This window comes from Helobdella robusta (assembly GCF_000326865.2).
Source record: "Helobdella robusta unplaced genomic scaffold HELROscaffold_47, whole genome shotgun sequence".
Lineage (NCBI taxonomy): Eukaryota > Metazoa > Annelida > Clitellata > Rhynchobdellida > Glossiphoniidae > Helobdella > Helobdella robusta.
In genome coordinates this window covers 66788-94564 of record NW_008705176.1, presented here as the reverse complement: position 1 = coordinate 94564, position 27777 = coordinate 66788, and the positions used below count along the sequence as shown (strand labels likewise).

The following is a 27777-nucleotide window of genomic DNA, read 5'->3' as shown; positions in this document are numbered from 1 at the left end:
CGAATTAACAAAATTGTGATTTCAATTCGAAACCAATTCTGTATAGTATCCTGATTTTGGCTTCTACTTCAGATCAGTATTCACGGGATGTTGGTGATTTTAAAAGCGAAAACAAGCAATAATCATGATAAAATTAATAATAAGAATGATAAGAACGATTTTAGTAGCATATAAATAGAATAGAAACATTACTGCTGTTACAAGATCCAAGCCGTCAAAACGACAGAAGAAACATGTAGCAGGTTAAAACTGTAGGAAATAATATTTCCTAATTTTTTGTCATAAGCAAATTATAGTTTAATCAATAAACACACACACATACACGTGCACACGTACACAGTCACAACACACCAGACACGCACACATTAGTGCACAAACATACATTTTTTAGTCGATCATATAAGTTTGCTTTGTCAAATCAGCAAATTTCAATTTTCACGGAATCAAATATGCTGTTTTTACTAAGATCAAGAGGTATGTAGTTGATGTCGATAAAGTCAAAGTCATGTCTTCCAGGATCTGTATGGCTTATTGGCTTATGTGTGGTGGATGTTATTTTGTTCTCAGTTAGTAGCTATTTATTAATGAATATTTTTATGCAAACGAACTGTTTGGAAATTTTTATAAAAAGCGAGCCTGATTTTGTGTCAATTAGATATCACATAGATATGTGCAATTGTGTTAACATAAAATGAAGGAGAGAGAGAAAAATTTCCACATTCAGGTCTAACCTGGTTATTGTAAGAAAGGTTAACTTCTTGAATGTAGGTGTCATTGAAATGACCTTTGTACACCTCTAAATAATATTTCTCCACGTTTTGTATATTGATGCTGAAACTAACAAACTTAGCCCTACCTGCAGTGTTTTTGAAATGTACTACTTTAGTATAAATAAGACCTGAAGGGCAAAAGTAAGTAGCCGCTCCAGATTCTGGTGGTACAATGATGGAGTTTTTGGCTATGGTTGACGGGTCGTCGGTAGATATGTTGTATTGGGAGGTTGCATCTCGCACGCAATCTGTAAATAAAAGAGCATGCAAGTAACTCAATAAATGAAGTCATTGTTCAAAAAATGGAAATTTCAATAAGACTTGGAATGTTCTGAAAATATAATCATACCGGTGGTGGTAGGAAGGCTGGATGTTGTTGAAGTTGTCAAAATAGTTGTTGAAGCTGGAAAAATAATTGTAAAAAATTAAAATTTAATTAAGTCGATCGGGTTCGGAATTTTCCGAGAAGTCAGACAGTTTTTAACCGACTCCTGAACATGCTGATTATTAAAAAAGTTGTGTATATTCAAAAAATAATCTTTCAAGATAAATGTGTCTAGCAGCCATGTATATATATATATATATATATATATATATATATATATATATATATATATCTTTACAATATTCTATAAATTCTATCGAATATATTTATCTATACATATATATCCATTGTAGCAGCACGTAATCAACTTCAATGTTGATAATAAATGCCATCAAACGCGCCGTGCAACAATTTTTATTTTACGTAGATGGTATCAGTCAGTCAGTCGGTCGGTCGGTCTGTTGGTAAGTCAATCAATCAATCAATTAATCATTCAATTAATATGTTTCTAAAGCGCTATTTTTCCAATCTTACAGGGCTCCCTAATGACTTTTACATATAGATGTGTCATGAGATCCGTTCTGAACTTTGTATGTGATAGAGAAGAAATTAGCAAAGGAGGTAGAGAGTTCCAGAAAAAAAGCCAAAAGAAGCAAAAGTAGATTTAGTGTAAGATGAAAGGAGAACGAGAAGATAATCGTAAATCGGGGCGTTTAAGTTCAATTTATATATCTGTTGAGTACCTAGAAAATAAAATAGACTGAGATTTGTACATTAATGTGCAAAGTTTGAAAATCATTCTATATTTTATAGGTAGCCAGTACAAAATAATCAATCAATCAATGCGATCGATCAATCAATCAACCTATCAATTTGCTTGTAAAGCGCTATTTCCTCGGTGTCTAACGACGCTCCTCGGAGATTTTTAAAATTAGATGGGTCTTGAGATCCGCTCTGAATTTTTCAAGTAGTTAGAAAAAGAGGTTGAGGGTTCCAGAGAAAAGAGCCAAAAAACGCAAACTCAAATTTAGCATAAAAGTGTTCAACACGAGTTAAGAAGAAGTGAGAACAAGAAGACGATCGTAAACCGAGGCGTTTAGGTTTAATTAATATATGTTATAAGTACTTAGGAAATAATTTAGATTGAGAATTGTTCATTAAAGTGCAGATTTTACAAGTTATTTTATATTTTAATGATAGCCAGTGCAAGAAAACAAAATATGGAGATATATGAGAAAAGATAGGACCACGAGCAACTAGACAAACAGCAGAGTTAAAAGCTTTATTTAAAGGTAGAGTGTAGAATCAGAAAGACCATAGTAAAATAAGTTACAGTAATCAATCTTAGATAAAACTAAAGAAGTAACAAGAAGGAGAAGAGTAGGATCGTCAAGAAAAAGCAAAAGTTTTTTATGCTGCATGGATGGAAGTAAGAACTTCTAGCAATACTATTAATCTGAGATGAAAGAGACATACTAGAATCAAAGATAAAGCCAAAGACTACGAATTTTATGAAAAAGATTGATGGTTTTAGAATCAGGTAATAGCTGTTGAAGCTGTTGAGGTCGTCATTACAAAAAAATTGTATTCAATAAATCATAAATAATAAATTTTTAGATGAATATTTTTCAAACACAACATACCAGCAGTTGATGTTGCAGTTGTTGAAGTACTCATTGGTGTTGTCGTTGAATAAATTAGTATTGTTGTTGCAGTTGTTATGGTAGCTGATGCTTTTTTTGAAATAAAAGTAGGTTAAGTTTTTATTGTTTGTGTAACAAAATTTTATTGAAAATTTGAAAAAAAGTAAACTTTTGATTGACAAACCATCAAAAGGTTCAACAAAACCAAATCTAGTTGTATGATTAAGTGAAAATTACATGAGCAATTGTGAAACATTAGAACAATTCTGGCAAATACATTTGCAAACAATCCGATGAAATGAATATTTTTCTAAGCAGGAACAAAGATGAAAATGAAATCCAACAATCACAACCGCAAAATGTTGCCATGCTATCAGCAAATTCATACACGAACGATCCTCTTTCCCAGTTCTCTCTCTTCTTTCTTCTGTTCGGCAGCAGCAGCAACAACATAATCATCACAGAAAGAAAAAATCCAGAGCATGGTTAATCGTCCTCACACTCGATTCATCCTAGAAAGCACTCGAACTTCGCATAAAAGGGCAGAACAAGATTTGAACCAACAACCACAACCAGAGCGTCAACCGCATTACCAGCAGCAACAACACTATTAACATCATGATAAACGCCAGCCACATCAGGACCATCAGCCACATTATCAGCGACAATAGCAGCGTCATCACGAGAAACAAGATCAACGTCAGCCATATTGGTACCAAAAACCACATCTTCCAAGATGAGCAGAAAAATCAAATTTAACACAAGGAACTATTATTTTTCTAACCAAAATTTTCAAATACATTTGATTTTGCTTAAGATGCTGTAGTTGCACGATTATAACCAAAAAGTTGAAGTTCTGTTCAAAAAGATAACGCTCGACCTTATAATTTTGTTCAAAAATCAATAAAAAGAAATTGAATTGAAAACATTTCAACTTATCAAGCCATCTATTGTAAGAAAATTACCAACCTGTCAAGGTCACAGCAAATAGGATGGTCAGAAAAACTGCTCCAGTCGAGCAACTGCCTAGAATGACCCATGGTAAAGTTTTCCCGCCTGCGTTTTCGTTGTTGACATCACTGTCTACATCTTCAGTCGGATTATTATTTTCATCTGCCTGCATAATGTTATCATAACTTTTATAATAATTTCTTAGTAATAATAATATTAATATTATTTTTTTCTATCATTGTTGTTGTTGTTGCTAGTGCTACTACAGTCATTGTTCGCCTAAGAGTATAGTAATAGTTTGGAGAATAAGGGCTGCTAACATCGCTATTGTTGTCGTCGTCGCTTCACGGGTTATTAGGCGTTTACTAAACCACTTCGAAAATAAAATTTTCTAAATAAATCACATATAATTAATTATTTCATTAATTAATCCATTCAATCATTAGATGATTCATTTATTAGTTCATTCATTCATTCATTATCTCATTCATTCAATAGTGGATTAATTCATTAAATTAATTAAAAAATTTAATCCAAGCTTTTTAAATCCTAAAACGTTGTAAATATGTTGCCTAATTTTGCCGTTACATCACCTTAAGGTCTGTCTCTAAGTAGTGCCAAATTTAAATACAAATATACGTGCACAAACAAACAATCAAACAAACAAGCAAGCTAACACATAAACAAACAAACAAGCAAACAAACAGACAAACAAGCAAACAAACAAACACCGCATGCTGGGTTTAGAATATATTCATTTATTCATTCATTTACTCAGTCATTCATTCATTTTTCAATTCATTCCTTCGATCGTTTGTTCGTTCGTTCGTTAGTTCACTCATTCAGCCACTCATTTTTTTATTCATTTATTCGTGAAATATATATTTTACATATAAAAGAGAAAGTGAATGAATAATAATAACCAATATAATATTAACAATAAGAAAACCTGTCTTCAATCTCACGCAGGACTGACTTCCTAGTTTTTGCCGTTGTTGATATTGTTGTTGTTGATGATGTTTGTTGTTGTTGTTGATATTGTTGTTGTTGTTGATGATGTTTGTTGTTGTTGTTGATATTGTTGTTGTTGTTGATGATGTTTGTTGTTGTTGTTGATATTGTTGTTGTTGTTGATGATGTTTGTTGTTGTTGTTGATATTGTTGTTGTTGTTGATGATGTTTGTTGTTGTTGATGATGATATATTTGAGCATCTGGGCACAAATACAACATATCAATTTGAACACCGAAGATGGTATAGGAATACCGAAAAAATCTTTTCTGTTCTGTAAGTTTTGAACTAAAAAAACTTGAAAATTATTACGATCAACCGTTAGAAAAATCGAAAAGTTAAGTTTGCTTGCTTGTTTTTTTTTGCAGTTTAACGACGTTTTAGCACAAAGAGGCTATCTTTAAGCCCTGGGGTCATCACAGTACTGGTTTTGTGATCAAATGTATTTGGAGCTTTTCAACTGTTTAAATCTTCTTTAACATATCGATCTCTTTCAGAAACGAGACCAAAATTCCAGATTCTTAATTTGAAACATCGACTCCACAAACAATGGCACTCCAAGTTTATTTCTAATCTCACTGTATCTCCTGCACTCTATTGAAACGTTAAATTCGAAGCATTTTCTTATTTCTAGTGTTGTTAATTCGCATTCTTTCGGTCTATCCCTATATTCTAGTTTTCCAACTCCTTCGATCATCTCTGTTGCTCTACGCTGTGCCCGTTCAAGAAAATGTGAAATTCATTTTTGTTACATCGTCATGAAAATGGAAGCGGCAACTCACAAGTGACAAAAGATTTAACAGCCACTATTTCAATTTTTTGTTTAAAGTCACCCAAAATAATTAATCTTTGGGTTTTCTGTTTCAGTGAAATATCAGTTTTGCCCCGATGTTTCAGATGCAGTTTTTATATTGTTTAATTGAAAAAGTAGATCAAATTATTTTTGACAATTTATTTTTTTTTAAACAAACTTTTATAAAATTTCATAACACAAGCAACTAAAACCTCATCAACTTTTGTAGCAACATCAAATTTTTTAACAACGGAAACAACAACAACAATTACTTTGACGACAGCAATGGAAACAACAACTGGTATTCATATTTGAAAAACATTTTTCTGAATATCTAAATTTTTATGATTAATTTTACTTTTTACAACCTCAACAGCTACAACTACTGCAACGGCTACGACAACTACTACAACGGCTGCAACAGCTGAAAAAACTTCCACAACAACAATTACTTTCACATCAACTGTTGCAACAACAACGACTGGTATATCGTATTTGAAGAATTTTTTTCTTTAATATAAACTTTGTAACAAATAACAACCAATGATTCAACAACAAAAAGTATGAATTGCATACGTGTGTGTGCCTGTTTCTTGTTATTACAACAATCTTATATATCTTCTATAATCTATATGCTTTTATTGCTTTTCTAATTATTCATAGTGTTGTATAAATCGAAAACTCCACCCCAGCTTGCCCAAGTGACGCCACATCTGAATATTCAGCGATAGAAGCGCAACCAAGTGCGGTCATAACAAATGGACGTGTCGACAGATTACGTGTATGGATGACTTCGTGTAACAGCGAAACCACCTATTCTTCTTTTTTTACAATAAAAAATGTAACAGCTATTCAGAAATTAGCTAGATTCAGCGTTAGCAAGGAAAACGTGGCTAACCTATGTTTCTCTATATTTGTGAATGGTAGTAGGACGACTTACGAGGTAGTACCTCGTTGTAATAATCAGGTTTGGCAAAGATGAAAATTATTTACACTAATCTTTGTTTTGATGTAATTTTTAAAGAAACGAAATCATTTTATATTGTCCGATAATCAAAACAGTAATGCTTTCTCCCCTTCGTGGAGTCGACCATCTAATAAATTTAAAAAGCACGTAAAACCTGATCATGGCCTACAATTAGTGTAAAATTAATTTTCAATTGAACAGAGCATACGGGAAGATATAATCAGTTCTGGGAACTACACGTTTGACGGGGTTGGTATGGCGTTCAACCCTACCGATTAGCTGGAGAGCACTATGTTTGATCTCATTAAAATCGAAGTTTTATGCTATCTACGGGCTCGAAGGTTTAGCATCAGTTTTTAAATCGGGACAATGTTAACGAATAAATTAACTCACTTTTTGTTGAACAAAAAAACAATATTGTGACTGTCAACTTAGTTTAGAGTAGAGCTAGATCAAGTTCATAACAAGCTTTTATTTTGACCTTCGAATGGACAAATTTTCTAGCACAATATAACGTTTACAAATTAATTATAATTATTATAGATACCAATTATTTATACTTGTTATATAATAATATTACGCAATGTAATATTTCTTTTCTCGTATATCTACATATCTTGTTCTTTTGCAATTGCTACCTATAAAATAATTTTAAAATTTGCACATTTATGTATAAGTCTCAATCTAAATTATTTCCTAAGTACTTATCAGATTTATTAATTAAACCTAAACGCCTCGGTTTACGATCGTCTTATTGTTCTCACTCCCTTTTAACTCGTGTTAAACACTCTTTTACTAAATCTGCATTTGCTTTTTCTGGCTCTTTTCTCTGGAACTCGTTACCCCATTTTCTAACTACTTTTCCATCACTTACGAAGTTCAGAACGGATCTCAAAACCCATCTGTTTGTAAAATTCACTCAGGAGCGCTGTTGGAACATCGCGGAAATATCGCTTTATAAACTAACTGATTGATTGAATAATATTATTATGGCGTTACGTATTAACCTTTAGCCTATAATTTTATTAAACTAGGAGAAGAAATTCATTACGTAATCGTTGGTGGAAATGACGTCATTTTAACGGTAGTTATTTAACTGGATAATGGTAACAAGTAACAGATTTCAGACTCCCGAAAAGTATGAAGCACAAATTTGTAGACAGGTGAGATGAGTTGATCATTGCATTACAGGTAAGCCAGGGCTCTGAGAGTAATTTAATTGTGGGTAGGTGACTGACTGCTACTCTCGCTAGAGAGAACACTATCTGTTTGTGACGTGTTTGTTTTTGTTTCACACCACAAACATTCCTGTAACAAACTCCATCAAACACGCAAAAATAAGCCCTAAAACATCAAACTCCACAGAAATTAGTAAAATATTACTAACGAATTGGTTTTAATAATTTTTCCGTAGTGATTTTCTTATGATTAAAATTAAATATAAACGAAAGCCAAAATCAATCAGCTGATAGTTGGTTTAGTTAAATAATCACAAATAAGCGAGGGTTCATTGAAAAATAATTGGTTGCATGTAAAGAAAGCATTGAATCAAACAAATTTTAAATGGTTTTGTATGTTAAATACGTTACAATTTTTCATCAAGAAAATCATTTAATTGAAAACAATCTTAGGAAAACAGAATTAAACTTCAAATAAATCATTTACAGATCGATTCAATTAATTAATTAATTACGTTTTAATTAATTGAAACAACGAATCAAAATAGATATGACTGGCCAGTAAGTAGAAATAATGATAAGATGTGATTTTGAGAAAGAGATAACATCTGTTTCGATTATTACCGACATTAGTGATAATACTGAAAACCAGCTACTACTAACTACAAACACACCAACAACAGCCATCACTATGTATTCCAATCAAACAACCAATCATATTCAACCCCTTTACTATGTCCTAGGCGCCTAAACATCTTCCTAATTTCCTCATAATCAGGTCGCTGTAAGTACCCAAGTCTACGAACGTATTCGAAATATACAACAAACTCTTGAGGTATTCTATCACAGAGGACTTCTAGTGGCGTTTCCATCTTTCGCTTGCCTATCTGTGACAATCGACAATCTGTTAAATCCACTTTTAAACCTTGCCAAGGTAAACGACCTTTTATGAGATAAATCCATACAAATCCTAAGGACTCCATGTCATCTCTGTAGGAAGGGGGATGGCCAAGATGGTTGAAGATGCTGGCGAATCGAGGTGTTCCTGCTATCTTGCCTGTAGATGCAACTTGCAATGTGGGTCTTCTCGATCCAAAAGTGAACTGAGGCTGTGCTGAAACAACTTGAGCATGACCAAAGTCAAATATTGAGATTTTTTCTCTGTCACCAGGTTTGTTGATGTTGGAAGATATGGCAAAATTATTTGGACTGATATCTCGATGTATGCAATTACGAGAGTGAATGTTCTCTAGGCATGTCAGAGTCTCATCAACAATCATCAACATTGTTTTTTGTGAAAATTCCTGATTGCATTCCACCCATGTCTGGTACAGAGATGTTCCCAACAGATCCATAATCATAGCTGCATACAGATCATTAGGACCATAGTATCCAAACCAGTACAAAACAGGTACTCTATCTACATCTGAACCCATTTTTCTGTAAACCTTCCCTTCATTCATCAGAGTTGGTTGTATCCACGTTTTTTGGGGCTCCAATTTAACAGCAACTTTGAGTTTATTGTGAACCATCTCTCCTAAATAAACCTCTCCAAATGAACCACCTGCAATTCTTTCTAACAACTTGGCCTTGCTGTGTATTTCCCCAACAAATATCTCTTCTTGGTTATCTAATTTACCTTTTAATTTGGCCTTTTCTAACCTCGGATCAGCATGAGGCGCCGGACTCTGATTGTATTCGTGTATAGATGTTCCAGTGTAGTTGCTGTCGCCAGAAATCCCCTCTGTTGGCACCGTGAGGGTCGCCATCTTTCGACGAGGTTATGAAATTTTTAATATATGAATTTTGATGAAGTTTAATTTCAAGAATAAAAATTAAAAATCCATGTAGTCCATAATTATTAATTAGTAAAATTATTACGTCATGACAACCCCATTTATCAACGGTATTGTATTTAACGAAGTTTAATTATAAAAAATAATTAAAACTTAAAGTTAAAAATCTAATCTTTTCTATAGTTTTTAATGAAAAAAAATCGCCACACGAAAGTTGAAAGACATCATTTAATAAATGACAAACAAAGTTGGTGAAGTTGGTTTCGACATTTCCACCTCCAAGGGTCATTAAGAATTATTTTACAATTAAATGCCATTTAAAATCTTTCTCAAAATGTTTAAAAATATCAATTAAAACTTAGTTATTAAAAAAATTACCAGTCAAAGCACTAAAAATCTTTACATCCTTAATAAAACAAAATCAAAACACTATTTATTAACATTAACTTTTTAACTTTATAAAATATTGTAAGTTTACTTTTAAACTCATTTCTGTAGGTTTAAATTAAAATTAAATAAATTTAAATCGTAAAAAAGAAAATTAATTGTTCAAAAAATCTTTTTTTTAGTTTTTAAAATTTAATTTAAAAATATTTAAAATTAATTGAAATTTTAAAGCTTGACGATGAGACTTGCACCCCCTCAAGTTACTGGAATTTCTCCAAAGGAGGGCCCTCCTGGAACGAGGGTCACAATTAGGGGGGAGAATTTAGGAGTGGATGCCAAAGACTTGATAGGTTGTTGCCAACATTTAATACATTTCATTTAATTTTTTTAAATTTAATTTTTTTACTTTAATTTTTTTCAAATTTATTTAAAAAATTTTTTATTTGATATTTTATTAATTAATTTAAATTTTAATTAAATTAAATTGTTAATTCATAAATACTTTATTTTATTTTTTAGATTTATTAACTTTATTTTTATAATAAATGAAAAAATAAATAATAAATAAATGATAAAAAAATAACTATTCACTCAATTTATATTAATTTAAAAAATTATTTATTAGTCTTTCTTGATTAATATTTATTATTCATTTTTTTATTTAATTTATTATTTCGTTTTTAATTTTTTTCATTTTAGTCTTATATTTCCTCAAACCATAGGCCTAAAAATTTGTGATGTCGACTGCTTACTGTCAGCTGTGTGGAAGTCCTCGAAGCAAATCATTGCTAGGACAGGTCTTGCAGTTTAATTTATAATTTATTTTTTGCATCAAGAAAGGATTAATAATGGTATAAAGTATTCATACTCAATCGTTTGTACAATTATTTAGGTCAGGCAAAGGTCAGAGGTGACATCATAGTGACAACTAGGTCGGGTGGTGTTGGCTCATCCACTGTTCAGTTCAGGGGATTCAAAATTCAAATTGGTGAAGTTTCAGTAGTTTCTTCTGTCTTTGTATATTTCTTAATTGATGCTTTCAATTAGTTAGCTGATAAATTTATGAATTAGTTGATTGTTTAGTTGGTTGGTTGGCTGATGTTGATTAGCTTATGTTGATTGGCTGGCTGATTGGTTGGTTAATTTTGTCTGGCTGGTTGATTAGTCAATTTTTTTATGAATGTATGGCTTGCATAATCAACTAGTTAGTTGATCAGTTGATTGATATTTAAATAAATTATGCTAATCATTTAGCTAATTGATCAATTGGTTAATTTTCATTGAATAAATTATGTTAATTAAACAGGCCCACTGCAGGACTCGGCAATCTGGGTGGACGAGAGCCAGCTGTACACGACACTGGCCCAAAGGGATCGCACCGCTGCCTCCATCAATCAGCAGCTAGGCATTGGGGAGGATGATGACCCTCTGGGCATATGTGATGAATCTAATGAGTATGTGTAGTATCTATTATAGATTATATTCAAGTATTTTTTAATTATTATATTTAATTGTTATTATTGATGCTTCTCTGTCTTTTTGTGGTGTGTGTCTGTTTGTGTGTATTGTGCGTGCGTGTGTGAGTTTGTGTGTTTGTTGTTTTTCAGCTTATTTATTTATCACAGCTAATGCAATAATTAAATTCTTCTAATTTATCTCCAATTAGAAATATTTAAATATTTATTATGGGTATATACATTTATGTATTTATTTATTTGTGTATTTATTTATTATTCTATTCATTCATTCATTCATTCATTTATTCATTCATTCATTCATTCCTTTATTTGTCAACATTTTCCCATTCCATTGTTTGTTAAATCGTTCGTTTATTTGTTCACCCATTCGTTCATTAATTTCTCTACTTATTTTTTTAGTAGTGCTAAGAAGATATCAGAGGAAGAATTGCAAGAATTAATACCAGAAGGTTCTCCTCATTCATTCCACCATACTCTCCTTCGTTCATTCACTCATGCACTCTTCCACTTACTCATTCATTCACTCATTTAATTGTTTGTTCAATTATTCACTCCTTTGTTCACTCATTTAATCAACCCTGCATTTAATCATTCTTTCATCCATTCACTTAAATGCTTTTCACTTCATCATTCATTCACTCATGCACTCGTTCGTTCATACATTTATCCGCTCATTCATTAATTTTTTCTCTTATTCATCTACTTATTCACTCACTCACTCACTCATATTCAGGCTCAGGCAACACAAGTCTTGAAAATTTTGATCCTGCCTGGTTTCTGCTAGAAAATCACCAAAGGACAAGGTCAGTTCGATTCTCAAATGATCTTGTTCATTTTTATACTTTCAGTCGTTCATTCATTCATTCGTTCATTAGTTCATTCATTCATTTATTCATTCATTTGTTTGTTAGTTTCGGTACTTTCAATCAATCCCTGGAGTTCTTGTGTTCATTTATTTGCGCAATTATTTCATTCATTCGTTTATTTTGTGATACTTTCAATTATTCATTCATTTTTACATTCGTGCATTCATTTTTTCTTACACGCATATTTAATGTATCAACTCATGAATATTCAAATGTTGACCTAGTTTCGATGACCTGAAAAGTGGATTGGCGCATCTAAAGCACAAGATGGTTCAGAGAGATGATGGTCCGTTCTCATTCGCTAAGAACAATCTGACCACGTTCCTCAACTGTTTCGATACTCTAACTGGTTGGTTGGTTGATTGATTGGTCGGTCGGTTGGCCGGTTGGTTGGTTGGTTGACTGATTGGTTAATTGGTTAATTCGCTGGATGTTTAGTTGGCTGATTGGTTGATTGGATGATTGGCTAGTTGGCTGGCTGGTTGGTTAGTAGGCCAGCCAACCAATCAATTAGTCAAGCAATCGATCAACCAACCAACTAAACGATCAATCAATAAGTAAATCAATCAATCATTTGAAGAAATGAACAAGATGATGATTGAGGATGAAAAGACCAGCAAGCTATCCTGCACAGACAAACTTGAAGACATTGTCAAGGGTCCGTTGTTGCTAATGTCGTTTGTCTGTCTTTGTTTATATGTCTGTCTATCTGTCTGAGTGTATGTCTCTTTGTCTGTCTATTGTTTGTTGCTATTGCTGCTAATTTTTATCACGCCACCAATTACCTAGGTCATAAATGCACACAATCACACATGCAATCACACACACACACACACACAACATACATTTACACTACACACACACACACACACGTGCAGACGCACACACACGCACAAACCTAACAGAAACGAAGAAGACGGCTGAGGGCATATTTGAAGAGGTCCTGGGTAGGAAGGAGAAGGCAGACGCCACACGGAACGCTCTGGCCGTCCTCTTGAGATTCAAATTGCTCTTCTATCTACCGTGCACCATCGATAAGAATATTGCTAAGGTCAGTGCGCACATGGTGGTGTGACGTAGTGCCAGTATTTTGGCGTGGCTATCATCCACTCACTATCGTCATCATCGTCGTCGTCATCATTTTTCATCAAACACATCATCGTCGTCGTCGTTGTAGTCGTCGTGTTTATCATCATCGTTATCGTGAAAAACCACCACCATCGCCATGATCGTAATCACCGTACCCATCATTATCATCATTATCATCATTGTAGTTATTATCACCATCATACTTGTCACCACAATAATCACCAAACAAACCGATGACCAACAACGATCGTGGCCATCATCATCATCGTCGTCGTCGTCATAGTGACACGCTTTTATCATCAGGGTGATTATGACTTCATCATCAATCCCAAAATAGGGTGATTATGACTTCATCATCAATCCCAAAATAGGGTGATTATGACTTCATCATCAATCCCAAAATAGGGTGATTATGACTTCATCATCAATCCCAAAATAGGGTGATTATGACTTCATCATCAATCCCAAAATAGAGTGATTATGACTTCATCATCAATCCCAAATTAGGGTGATTATGACTTCATCATCAATCCCAAAATAGGGTGATTATGACTTCATCATCAATCCTAAAATAGGGTGATTATGACCTCGTAGTGACTGATTACACCCGGACGAAATCTCTCATCTGGCTGGCTGACATTCCGGTTTTTAAGAAGATCTTTGACGAGATTGAATCCAGGATGAAGTTATTCAAAGAGATGCTCTATGATAAACTCTACACCCTGCCTACAACTATCGAAGAGCAAAAGAAATATATAAGGTTTGTTTGTCTGTGTGTGTGTGTGTGTGTGTGTGTGTGTGTGTGTGTGTGTGTGTATGTGTGTGTGTGTGTGTGTGTGTGTGTGTGTGTGTGTCTGTATGAGTGTGAATTGTGTGTGTGTATGTGTGAATTGTGTGTGTGTTTGTATGGGTGTGTGTATATTACGACATTTCAATATTCATCATCATCGTCATCAATTCAGATTTGTTATTAATCATCACCACTGCAATATTCACCATTATCATCATCATTATCATCACTTCGGATACGTGATCATCATCATCTTCACTACCATCATCACCACCACCATCGCCACTACCACTATTGCCACAGATACATCAGCCACTTGGAAAGTGACAACAGTGCGGCCTGGCAGTGCATGGTCAACCAGCACAAGTGGATCATACAGCTGATGAAGAAGTCCAATCAGGATTACGTGGCGAAAGGTTGCTTGATTGGTTGGCTAGCTAGCTGGCTGGTTGGTTGGTTGGTTGGCTAGCTGGTTGGTTGGTTGTTTGATTGGTTGGTTGGCTGGCTAGCTTATTTTGTCTGTCTGTAGTTCGGTCGGTTGTTTGGCTAAATTCTTAATTATTATTTTAGCATCATCACATCATAGCAATCACTGTTTCCATATCTTGACATAACGATCATCATCATATCATCATAATCATATCATCATCATCATCACTATAGAGGCGGAAGAAGAACGAAAGAAGAGTTCAGCAGAAAATGCGTCATCATCATCAGCAGCAGCGTCATCTAGTAGTCATGGCGACAAGTTTGGAAACAATAATCATAGAAATGGTCTGCTTTTGTTTGTCTGCAGGATTGTCTTTATTTTTGTACGTAACATTCACACATACACACACGCACATACGTACAAACTTTTGCACAAACACACACGCACGCACACGCACGCACACACATACAAACATTCACACAAACGAACGTACAAAAATTCAGCCAAGCCAGGAGCCAGAGTGACATTCATTGAGGCGCTAACAAAAATTCTATGTGACAATTATCCACATCTCCAGAGACTCGGCCAGTCATATTTCAGTGGTAGATTGCTCAAGGAGGTTAATTATCATTATTATTAATTGTATTATATTATAATTTAATCATTATTAATCATAATTATTATTTGTTATTGTTATTCGTTTGTTTTTACTGCTGATAATATTTACGATGATTATGGCTATGATGATGTGAATGGTTGTTATGATGTGTGGCAAGATGGCTCAATGGTTAAAGACGCCTGTCTGTCTGGTCCTGCATAGCAGTTACCGGGTTCGAATTCAAAAGATATCCAAAGAGATATCTCCAAATATCATAGGCAAGAGTGTATGATGCTTTTATTAAGCATGTATATTTGTGTGTGTTTGTGTGTATGTGTGTGTGCATTTTCGAACCCGTTCATTTTGTCTGTAGGTCATGATTCCAGATAAGGTAGATTCTTCAAAGGAAAAACAATTTAAAGTTGGCACAATTTTCTCAAAAAATAATTAGTTTTATTCGTTTAATTTACAATTTTTTTATTAAATTTAAATATAATTATTCATAAATATTTAATATTTATCCGCGTTGACGCCAGTAGATGTGATATGTAAATTAGTTAATATTGATTATAAATACTTTTCTCCAATAGGCCATGCTACATGAAATAATTATCTTATACACAAACCTCATTGGCTGCGCCTTCCTGCCTCACACAATCGCTGGCCAATCAGATAAGAGGGAAGAGTTTGCTGGATGGCCAATAGCGCTGCTTGAAAATAATTACTCGCTCTTATCTTGGCTACCTGTTTGTGTTAAAAATTTGAGGTTTGTAAGAGTCTCATGAATATTAATCACATAATTTGAATATTTAATAGTATAATTATTACAAATTTTATTAATAATTTATCGTTTCAATTTAGGTACAGCATAAACCATTTGCAGCAATCTGATTTGTCAGCTGAGAGTATGTCATTGCTGCTCCAATCTGATTGGCTGCTGAGAATCAGCTGTGTTGATAGCCTACTTAACAAGGCTATCATTGGTCGATATTTTTAGATTAATTTATGGCATCTTTAATACATCTCTTAAATTATATCCATTCAATTACTTATTTTATTTATTTATTTATTAACGTATTAATTTATATTTATTATATTTATTTATAATTATTCAAAACTGATAATTTGTAAGATGTTAAAAACCTCGGTGAAAGAGAACTCTGGACTGTCGATAACAACGATAAACATGGCTCCACCACTATATTGGTGATGATGATGATGATGATGATGGTGATGACGATGATAATGATTAAGATAATGACGTCATTTAAGACTAGTAACGTCATTGAACTTCACATCCCTACAAACAAGCCAATCGTTTATTCAGATCCACCATTTTATTACGATTCGCACTAATCAACATTTGTCGTTATTTCTACCCAATCAATCGACCAATCAGAATTAAGTTAATCAATCGACCAATCGGAATTAAATTAATCAACCGACCAATCAAAATTAACTTAATCAATCGACCAATCAGAATTAAGTTAATTAATCGACCAATCAGAATTAAGTTAATCAATCGACCAATCAGAATTAAGTTGTTACGTTTTATTTTGCAGCCTGTTCTATTTGAGGGCGTAGTCATGGAGGCCATGTTCTCCTTGAAAGACGTCGTCGAAAATAAGCCAAACGAGAAACCGGTAACGATGATGATGATGATGATGACGATGATGATGATGATGATGATGACAGTGATGATGACGATGGCGTTGTTGTTGATGATGATGATGGTGAAATAGAAAGAAGTTAACATTAAATCATAATATAGACGATGGTGGTGGTGATAAAGATGATGATGATGATAATAACGATGATGACTGTTGGCAGACATTTTTACAATCTTATCCTTATGATCACTGCTATAACAACCGTCATCAGCATCATAATCATCACTATTGTTTCTACCATCATCATTGTCATCATCGTCATCATTATTATTATCCTAATTATTATTATTATTATCCTAATTTTTATTGTTGTTGTTGTTACTTAGCTATTCGGGGACGAAGTGACTAAACAGAGAATAGTTGAACTGTGTAGCAAGTTGTTGCAGATATTCTCGACGACCTTGTACAAGTTGGCTACGTTCAAAGATGACGACGTTGCAGCTTCTTCCACTGCTGCTGCTGCCACTCTTGCTGCTGATCCAACTAAGGCTGAAAATCTCAGCAAAAAGTAATCAATAATAATGTTATATAATAATAATGATGGTATGTTATTGCGGATATTCTCAATTAGCATTATAAACACTATATGGGGCAAACATTATTTAGAGAATATTATTATATATAATAATAATAATAATAATATATTGTTATAATAATTATATATTTTGATTTTTTTCTACTGCCCATCAATAGAAGTAACAAAAGCAAGAAGAGAGAAAATGCTATCCCAGTTCAAGTACTATTACTATTTGTTTAATATTATTTATTATTATAGTTATTGTTATTATTATGATGCTAATTAAATATATTTCACCGTTCTGCACTTAACTTCACAATGAGCAAAATGGTCTTAACCTTTAATATTATTTTATACAATTTTTAAAAATTTTATCATTGTGCATTATTTAATTAACATTAACTTATATATATATATATATATATATATATATATATATATATATATATATATATATATATATATATTTTTTATCATTGTGTGTTTTTTTATGGTGAAAAATAAAAGATGTTCCAATTATTATTATTATTATTATTATTATTATTATTATTATTATTAAATTATGTTCCCTCGCTAGAATGTCAAGGCTAACTAATTTCAAAAATAAAAAAAAGTTCATAAAACCTAATTGTAGCTCGCTCTGGAAAATACGGAAAATACAGCTGGAGTCCTATACATGTTCAATTATAATCATTGCTCAATTATCATTAATACGTTTGAGATATCTCCTGCTGGCTTTTATTAATAACAATTTCAATCTATCTCTATTTAAAATTCAATGGCCAGTCTCTTTCAACGGTGAATTGATAAACTCTGTTATAATATTATCGTATGGGATTTATTGCCATAGAAACAAACGATAACGCTAATTTAAATATATTGTACTGCTCTGTTGCAACCTGCCACTCTAATGATTAAAGTAGTCCACTTTCATCATCACTCTATTATCCTATTGAATTATTTTAACTCTTTAATTGTAATTTTTAATGCGTGTTTTATTGGAAAATAAAAGGAGGTTCCTATTATTATCGTTGTTGTTGTTTTTCGGCACAGCACAAGAGGCTACTGATCATAATGAACAACTGCTCTCTGACGTCCGAACTGGTAATCCCGCGTCTGGTTGACCTCATGAAAAGATACGGATATCCCATAGATCAGAATCTACTTCCGGTTTGTCGTCGTGGTTATTTGTTTTTTTGGTCTGACATTTTTTATCATGTGATGTTTTTTCTATTATTATTGTTGAAAATGGTAGAAACCACAACAGATTTATGTGACTGGTTATATTGACTATGATTAAACATTACACAGACGTTGTTAATGTTAATGTGGTAATAAAATTTATTACCGTGCCATAACCAAATTTTCATATTATTATCCTCCCAGACAATAGCAGACGTTTACAGACGTCTAGACGATCAGCTGTTCCATAACTACATCGAAGAAAGGACTAACCCAATTATCGGCTCTCTAGAGCGAAATATGTACGCTGGCAAGTTTAGTTGGAGTTCCTGTACACCCCCCTGTGGTTAGAATGGACTGTTCCATAATTTAAAAAAATTTTGCTGGGAGATTTTTAACGATTTTTGCTTTGCTATATATTCATTAAATAATTTTTTAAATTTATAATTTTATTCATATATTATTTGCGGTATAATTTTACCTACTTTTCATGCTAATTGTTAATTATTTATAAATAAATGAATGAATGAGTGAATGAATAAATGAATTAATTAATTGAATCATTATTTCTTCCTTATCCAGAAGTAAGAGCTTACATCAAAGAATGCATCTTCAGCTTCATACAAGTCCACGCCGAGGTTTCATTTGCATAAATTAATAAAATTATCATAATTATTCATCATTTTAGAAGAATAATACATTTCACTTGCTTCATAGTCATTATGAATAGCTAGAATGGCTACTTATTTCTAGTTAGGTTTGAAAATTAATAGCCTATATGACAATCCTACCAATTAGATTATCATTTAATTAATCATTTAAGTAAGTAAGTAATTCAGCAATAATTTATTCACGGGATGCTAACGTTAATTAACATATTCTAATTAGCTGTACTCTACGGGACCCATGTACATAAAACGAGTTCTAACGAGCATTGTGGAGGCAACGATGGAAGAACTGACCAGGCTCATGCAGTGCATTACTCATTTTAATAACAATGGGGCTGCCCAGGTTTTCTGAATAAATTAGCATATCATTAATAATTAATTAATCATTCTAAATAATTAGTGAGTTATATTAATGTGATGCTAATTAAATCGTATTGATGCGATTTTAAGCAAGTTAAAGATCACATATTTTGATTTAAATTTAAAAAATTACAAATAGAAATAGTATGAAATCGTGAAATTATTCAACAAAATATTACTAAAAAATTATGATAATAATATTAATATTAGTAGTAGTAATAATAGGTGGGAGATGGGTTAACGACCTGGTTTAGTTGGTCCCCACCAGCTACATGCAATTAGCGTGTGATGAGTGAATCTAGGCCAGAGGTGGGCAAGGTAAAATAGTTTCCCATGCGGCCCTCACAGTAAAAAGTTTGCCCATCCTTAGTCTACGCCGGTTCACATGAGCTGTGTGTGTTGTTTTCAATACTTCTGATAGTTATTTAATGAAGGAGAATTTTTAATATTTATTTGTTATTAGCATTATTTTGTGGTATAATTAATAAATTGTGTAGAATAATTAATAGATTATTATAAATAAATTATTATACATCGCAGGCAAGATTGGATCTGTGTGCGTTCGGAATGTCCATATACGCTTTTGAGAATATAAAAACAAAGTAAGTGAGAATTTTTGTTCTTTCATTTAATTAGAAATATGTATATATTATATATATTTCTCTCTCTGTCTTTCTTTTTCTCCCCCCCCCCTTCTCTCTCTCTCTCTCTTTCACACTGAAACTACGATAATAAAAAATAGAACAAATGATAATAATTAATAATTAACAAATAATAATTATGATGATACAACGATGACAGCAAATATGTCGTACTGACCGATGATGATGTGATATGAGGATGACAACCGATATATCATACTGACTGACTGATGAAGATATTTATGTTTACATTAACTAGGCAATTCATGAAGGAGGCTTTGAAGTGTATTCCAGAATTAAATGCCGAACAGAGAGGGTATGTTGGCTATATTTCAATTTCTTTTCTTTTTCTCTCTTTCGGGTTAACACTAATTGTAAATTATATCATTTTCGGCAAGACAGCTATCTCGATATCCTCTAATCTTATTTTGTGTCTTCTGGGTTCAGCCTGATGGTCTGCTGAACGAGTGTCTGGTCCGGATGATATAAAATGAAATAATAATACTAATTATAATAATAGAGTAATAATAATAATAATAATATTATAATAATGATAAATAGGAAACACCGAGGTGTCCGTTCTCTCTTTGTTTTTGGTGGTATTATTTTATGATTTATGCCAACATTTTTACCACAATTCTTATATAGTATGTGTCCAATCCGTCAACAAAATTTTGTGCTATAAATTGTGATTTTCGAATACATATTTGGAAACTTTTTTTTTCAATTTTCTGACCGCAGGCTTAACGAGAAGTTGATATTGACGTTCAGAAACCACATGAAGCTGCATTTGGAATGTTTCAAAAGCACTTGAAAGCCACGCCCACCATCTTTATAACTATTCTACTATTTAACCAATTATTTTATTATGTTAACTTATAATTTTATGTAGTTATTGTCGCGTTTCGTCATTTTAAACATTAATAATTGTAATATTTATTTATTCATTTTAAAAACTAAATTATGATAAAGTTTCCAAGCGTTCCTAGCTATCGACATTCTTTCATTTGATTTCATTTGACCTTCCAGAGATTTATTTTTTGTCACCTTTAGTGTTTTTTGTATACTTTAACCCATATGTATGTGTGTGTGTGTGTGTACGTTACAATTTTTAATGAACGTTTCGCACTAATTGTACATGAGATCTATTTAAGCAACTGAAATATTGTAAATTTAAGACATTTTTGAATAAATTTATATTTACAAAAAAACCATAACCCACAATTCAAAAATATGAAATTTTTTTTCACAAAATAGATTTCTTTGAAAAAAAAGTTAGTAAGTTTTCACATTCAACGATTTTAATCTCGACTTTTTAAAACAAAATCTGAACACGATGAAGCATGAACAAAGTAACACAAGAAAGATTATAAAGCATATTTTAGTAAACTTTAGTTTCAACTGGTTGCTTTCGTAATCCTCATAGTAGAGAAATTTATTTCTTAACCCGTCTTTCAACTCAAAGTTTGACGGTTTAGGGAAAAGCGACTCGTAGAAATCTCTCCTCAACACGCGTAGATTATCGAACTGTGGCTCGTCTCTTTCGTCGGAGTCATCGTTGAGGCAGATGAATTTTTTGGGGTTCTGTCTGATCTCATCGAGTTGTTTCAAAGTTACCGTCGCATTCGATCCGAACATCTTGAAAATGAAATAATCATCGGCGTCTGGAATGACTTTGTAACTGTATCGACTCTTATTTCCGAATGCAGTTACTATCAGATCTGTAAATTCAGTGCAGTTTTTAATTAAATTCAAAGTGACTTGAGGCACGTTGCTATTGAAATATTTTTCTGATTTTATTGGCAAATATTCACCAGATCCAACGCTAGATTTGTTCTGACAGTCGATGAAAACGTTTTCTAAATATTCCAAATTCTTCAGACTCAAAGGCAATTTAAATAATTTTGTCGCTAGGATTCTCAGCTCTCTGTCAGACAAAACACCTGACTTGTCGACATCCATTTCTTTAAAAACCTCCTCTAATTCAAACGGTTTTGTTTCACTCATCAAGAAATAAAAATAGGAAAACGACAACTGCATGTCATCCGAAGATCTTATATTATGAGATGACGTTTGGGTCCATTCTTCAGGAAATTTACTCTGCAGATCAGATATTATCGACTTATCAAGCAGATGAGCACCGTGGATAGGTAGCTTTCTAGTAAAAAAGCCATAAACTTTGTTGTACAATCTGTTGACGTATCTTACTGAATCTGTGTAAGCGTTAAGAAGTTTTCTACTTCTCCAACCCATTTCATATGGATTTATAGTTGATAATTTTTTGAACAAATTTTGTTTTTCCCATGGCAGAAAGCCATATTTATAATGGTTATATACGATAAGATTTGAAGTTTTTTTACTCTCAGCGTTTAAAAGCTTTCTTCCAATGGTGTAAAATTTATTAGGCAAATACTTCTCTTTATTATAGTTTGTTTTAAAAACAATAGAAGTGTTGAGTTTTAAATCGTCGTTTGATGAATATTTTTCTAGTGGAGTTAAATTTTTAACAAATTCTTCAACTGTTGATTGCAAATTATTTGAAGAGATATATTTTTCTATTATGTCGTATTGCCCAATCTGAAATCCCTTCTTAGTTATGTAATTAGATAAGTACTCATCATTCAATCTACCTAATTCTTTTTTAAGACTCTCACGAAGAAAATATTCAGTCAAATTTTGCATAATCATATTTATTTTTCTGTTCAATGTTTTAATAGGTTTTGGTTCAGTTTTATTGAAATTATAAAACAATTTCATCTTAGGGGTGCTTGCATTTATTTCAGTGAAATCTTTTGAATTTATTGATTTCACTTCTCTTAAGACATTTGGTTTTTGAAACGATGTGTCAACATGGAAAAAAAAATCGAAAGTTATTTCTTCGCCAGACGTTCGTGATCCAATCAGAGAGGCATTCAACAGAACTTTGCTGTAATTTTTCAACAGAACGATAGAGATGACGCGAAATGATTGCGCAACTGCAAAACTTCTCACAATTTCATGTTGATCATACATCCCTTCATTTATTGAAATGCCAGCATTCCAGAAACTTGAATAGTTGAAATAAAAAACATTGTAGCCAGTTAGATCATACCAATGTTGGTTTTCTAACAGATCAAATCGTTGAATCTTGTCGAAATCAGACACACCACAGTCTCCTCCATCGAACCCACAACTCAAAACATTGCACACGTTGTCGCAATACCTGTCAGCAATCCAGTTGTTAGCGCATCCCGGCTCACAAAATTTGTTCCTAGTATGATCCACCCATGGATAGTTAACTACATCATTCCCAAAATAAGTCCTCATTGATTTGTTATTCCTGGCTTCTATAAGCATGGGATCGCAGTCGCCACCATCCCACTCACATTCGGAATTATTGCATGATTTGTCGCAGTAGCCGTCTTTGATCCAGGTCCCGGGACAACCATCTCTGCAATCGGGCACGGGATAACTCAAGTACACCTTGTATTCTCCTGCTAGTGTTATAAAATCATCAGGCCACACTGGCTGACCAAAAAATATGTCATCATTCAAATAAATGAACTTGTCTGATAGTCCTGGTATTCTGTGCAGATGTGCTTCAATTGCTGGTGATGAGAACGTTGGCAGGTGAGATTGATTAGGGAAAATTTTTTTGTGAGTTATTAACGTCAATTTCGGATTTTCCAAATTCAACCAGGATGGAATTTGTCCATTGGTTACAATATACACATGTCTGACCCATGGTGCATTTTGCTCCAAAGATCTTAAAGAGTACAAGAGTTCATCATTGTCACGAAAACGATTTTGAGATATTTCTTCAGTAACTGTTGATAGGGGATTTATATTCCAGACCATAAAACCTTGGGATACTGTGTATTGCCTGCCAAAAATTTTGTGAGACTTTTCTGATAGAACTGACAATCTTACACTCGAGTTGGAAACAAAAAATGAAGCAATTCCTTTTGATGCATCGATAGTTAGATCAGTAAAATATTCTCTTCCATGTTTGTTAAACATGCTTTCAACCTCAGTCTGTGTGTTGGAGGCCCCCACCACTAAAATGAGACCTTCAAGTGCATGTGTCAAACTGCTTTTTGACTCTGATGTGTAGTAAGCTTGTTTGATGGTTCTGTTACCCTTTAAATAACTTTCCATCTTCAAAACATCTTGTATGTTTTGTGTTGAACCAAAAAATAAAGCTGTTACATTTCCTTCATCACTAATTTGCATATGGAATGATTTAGAAATTGGAATGTCGAAAAATCGATCACCGGATATTTTAATGGAAGGCGTGATGACAACAGCTTTAGCTGGAACGCAGTTGGCAAGATGACAGGGCGCTTTTACGTTGTAGATGTTCATCGTCATTACTTCATCATCACCATTCAACAAAGCTGAGTTTACTAATTTAGATTTCAGGGCACTCAACTGGAACTCCAGAATGGGGTCGGAACCATTGACCCAGGTATACACAACGTCGATTGGTAGTCCGGAACACAACCTCTTCTCATAGGAACACCCCAGGATGTTGTCTTTGTAAGCATTGAAGACACAGCCGTACTTCTCCGTGAACCACAAAACCAAAACTTCACTAAATAAAAAAAGAGTTGCTATTAATATTGTCAACAAAAATAAAATAAAAATCAGGCCACTTTTGTGAGATATCAAATCAAATGTGCGTTTTTTGAAGACTTTGCAAACCAAAGCCCAAGACATGATTGAAATAAAAATTTTTACAAACTTAAGTTAACTTTTTTAATAAAAACATGATTAAAAGAAAACTTCTGTTAATAATTTTGTTAGGTTTTCAGGTATATATAATGTATATAGTTGCAGAGTGTACATTTAATTTTAAGTTGCTTTTAAACTGAAATATGAATAAAATAATGATTAAATCCTTCAGGAAAAGAGTTTGTTCTGTATTCACTCCCCTTTTAATGCCATAATTCGTTCATTCAGTGGTTTATTCATTCCACTAATCAATTATTTTTTATGTTTAAAACTCACCTCATTTTTAATCTATCTTATCAACGATGAAATATATGATAAAAATGAATATTTTTCTATTCGTTCGAATTTTCATACCATGCATCTGTTACATGCATTCATTCATTCATGCACTTATCTTTGAATGGGATTTTTGAAAGTGTTATTCGTTCGTACACATATATTTTTCCATTCATTCATTCATTAACCCAATAAAATATTCATTCACTCAATCGCATTAATTCATATCAACCATTCACCACTCTATCAATCCAGCCATATATATAAATATATTCATTCATCCATCCATCTATTCACTCATCCATTCATTCATCCACTCTATCATCTATCCATTCATTCATCCATTCAAAACTCTTCCATTCATCCACTAAATCGAAATTCATTCACCAAAATCGCTAGCTTCTCGGCTTACCATATATGGTCATGGTATTTTTTATGCGTAATAGTATTCGTGTGTGTGTGTGTGTGTGTGTGTGTGTGTGTGTGTGTGTGTGTGTGTGTGTGTATTATATGTATAGTATTAATAGATAATCTAAAAAAAGAATTTCTTTTCTTGCAAGCAGGTTTCTCGTTATTTCTGTTATCATTATTATCGTCTTCGTGATCGTCGTCGTCGTCATCATCATCTACCTCATCATCCTCATCATCGTTTTCATCTTTATCATCATCATCATCACTCATCGTCGTCGTCATCGTCATCATCACTGTTAATATTTATTTAATTAATTGTTTGATTTGTAATGTTCATTTCAGTTTCTGTTACAAACATCAGAATTAATCAGTCATTCAACCCATCATTCATAATTAACACTATTCTTTTAAATCAATTAAGTATTATTTTATTATTGTTATTATTTTATAATTGTTATTATTTTGCGTTTTTTCTTCTTGTTGTTATATTTTTTTATTATTTATAATTATTTTTCTTATTATGTTTATTGTTTTATTTTTGTATTGTTATCTATTCTTGAACTGCATTTTTTTAACGCAAACAAGCACTTTCCAGATGATTTCTATTTATAGATTAGTCATTCTCCTCTTTCATTCATTTCTTCATCCATCCATCCATTCATCAATCCATCTATTAATTCATTCATCCATTCATTCATCCATCCATTCATTCACTCATTTATTAATCCATTAAATCGTTTATTCATTGATACATGCATGCATTTATTAACTAGTCTATCTAATTATTCATTTATCTCCATCCTTCTATTCATTCATTCATCCGTTCATCTCTACGTTCATTCCTTCATTCATTCATTTATCCATATATCCATTCATATCCATCTGTTCAATCATTCATTCTTCAATTTTCAATTGCTTATCCATCTATCGGTTATTCATCAGGAGTATTTTTATTGTTTCATTCACTAATTCATTTTTCAATTCATTCCTGTGTTCATTCATTCTTGCATTCATTCGTTCGTTCGTTCGTTCATGCATCCATCCATCCATCCATCTATCAATATGACTGCTACTTTATGTTACTCGTCAATCAACAAACACTCATTTACCCTGTGCAGAAACTAAAAATAAACCTAGATTATAATTAGCTAACGTAAATATATGTATGCATGAAAAAATATGCACACACGCACACACACATGCACACATGCGCAAACGCACACACACGCACACACAAATAGATGCATAGCGGTTACGTGTATGTGGATGGTGAGAGTAGTTAGACTACTAAAATGTAATAATGAGAAATGAATGAAGAAAGAGAGATAGAGAGAGAAAGAGAGAGAAAGACAGAGAGAGAGAGAGAAAAAGAACAACACACACACAAACATATACGCACAGGCAAACGCGCACATAAAACAAACACTCAGCCAGGCTTTCAAAGGATTCACTAATAACTCTTCACTTGAAATGAAACAATGGTGCTATTCTGATGACGACAACGATTACGTCAAACACGAACGATGGCTACATCAATGGCGATGATGATGACGTCACTGATAATGTCACGGATGACGATGACGATGATGTCGCTGATGATGAAGATGATGAATGATGATGAGGACGATCATATGCAGGAAATGCTATAACAAACAGACGTAGTGGTACAAAACAGCGTTGGCATCAGCAGCTGTGGTAGTAGAAAAAGTTGCAGCAGTTGTAGTAACGGCAACTGCGGCAGTAGTAGTAGTAGTAGCAGAAGTAGTACAATACTAAAAGCAGTAGCGGTACTAGTGCTATGAGCTCATAGATGCTAAAAAATACTTAACAACTATATTTGGCAAGTGCGTAAAATTGAAAAAGTTAATTATGTTATGTATGTGAACGTATGTATATATATATATATAATATTTATATATATGTTTGTGTGTGTGTGCGTGTGTGTGCGCGCGTGTGTGTGTGTGTGTGTGCGTGTTGTTTAGTTATATCAAGTAAGTGATGATAAGGCGATCAGAAAAACCCGGAAAAAAAATCTCTGCAATTTTATAAAGCTGCTATTTTTAACAATAGCAAACCTATGTGTCTGCTTGTGTGTTTGTGTATTTGTATGTATGGATAGACGGACGGCTGGCTGGCTGGCTGGCTGGCTGGCTGGCTGGCTGGCTGGCTGGCTGGCTGGCTGGATGGATGGATGGAGGGATGGATGGATGGATGGACAGATGAATGGATGGATGGATGGATGGATGGATGGATGGATGGATGGATGGA

The 27777-nt window shown here is 33.1% G+C and overlaps 6 protein-coding genes across 6 annotated transcripts; 3 read left to right on the top strand and 3 right to left on the bottom strand.

Moving 5' to 3' along the window:
- Positions 1-418: 418 nt before the first annotated feature.
- On the bottom strand, positions 419-3861 carry HELRODRAFT_178261 (hypothetical protein; the record flags this gene model as incomplete). Its single annotated transcript, XM_009026403.1, has 7 exons — positions 419-535; positions 732-856; positions 1120-1173; positions 2572-2651; positions 2739-2828; positions 3268-3466; positions 3708-3861. The coding sequence occupies 7 exons, from the start codon at positions 3859-3861 to the stop codon at positions 419-421; spliced, it is 819 nt and encodes a 272-aa protein (XP_009024651.1).
- Positions 3862-4884: 1023 nt separating this feature from the next.
- On the top strand, positions 4885-6738 carry HELRODRAFT_178260 (hypothetical protein; the record flags this gene model as incomplete). Its single annotated transcript, XM_009026402.1, has 4 exons — positions 4885-4975; positions 5869-5976; positions 6185-6459; positions 6661-6738. 4 exons carry the CDS (start codon positions 4885-4887, stop codon positions 6736-6738), a joined length of 552 nt encoding a protein of 183 aa, XP_009024650.1.
- A 1588-nt stretch (positions 6739-8326) lies between these two features.
- HELRODRAFT_85712 (hypothetical protein) lies at positions 8327-9406 on the bottom strand (the record flags this gene model as incomplete). Its single annotated transcript, XM_009026387.1, has 1 exon — positions 8327-9406. One exon carries the CDS (start codon positions 9404-9406, stop codon positions 8327-8329), a length of 1080 nt encoding a protein of 359 aa, XP_009024635.1.
- Positions 9407-9993: 587 nt separating this feature from the next.
- Positions 9994-18286, top strand: HELRODRAFT_193281 (hypothetical protein). The gene is made up of 22 exons (XM_009026401.1): positions 9994-10170; positions 10543-10617; positions 10713-10808; positions 11127-11274; positions 11698-11747; positions 12032-12101; positions 12389-12513; positions 12745-12822; positions 13070-13215; positions 13829-14013; positions 14347-14459; positions 14707-14817; positions 14977-15092; positions 15445-15492; positions 15662-15837; positions 15933-16054; positions 16204-16277; positions 16634-16714; positions 17068-17249; positions 17435-17477; positions 18033-18173; positions 18196-18286. Exons 1-21 carry the CDS (start codon positions 10059-10061, stop codon positions 18063-18065), a joined length of 2184 nt encoding a protein of 727 aa, XP_009024649.1. The 5' UTR covers positions 9994-10058; the 3' UTR covers positions 18066-18173; positions 18196-18286.
- Positions 18287-18332: 46 nt separating this feature from the next.
- HELRODRAFT_193280 (hypothetical protein) lies at positions 18333-21398 on the top strand (the record flags this gene model as incomplete). Its single annotated transcript, XM_009026400.1, has 7 exons — positions 18333-18428; positions 18645-18786; positions 19023-19078; positions 19329-19451; positions 20009-20070; positions 20369-20425; positions 20851-21398. The coding sequence occupies 7 exons, from the start codon at positions 18333-18335 to the stop codon at positions 20921-20923; spliced, it is 609 nt and encodes a 202-aa protein (XP_009024648.1). The 3' UTR covers positions 20924-21398.
- Positions 21385-24807, bottom strand: HELRODRAFT_85704 (hypothetical protein; the record flags this gene model as incomplete). Its single annotated transcript, XM_009026386.1, has 3 exons — positions 21385-22489; positions 23312-23915; positions 24516-24807. The coding sequence occupies 3 exons, from the start codon at positions 24805-24807 to the stop codon at positions 21385-21387; spliced, it is 2001 nt and encodes a 666-aa protein (XP_009024634.1).
- Between the last annotated feature and the right edge of the window lie 2970 nt (positions 24808-27777).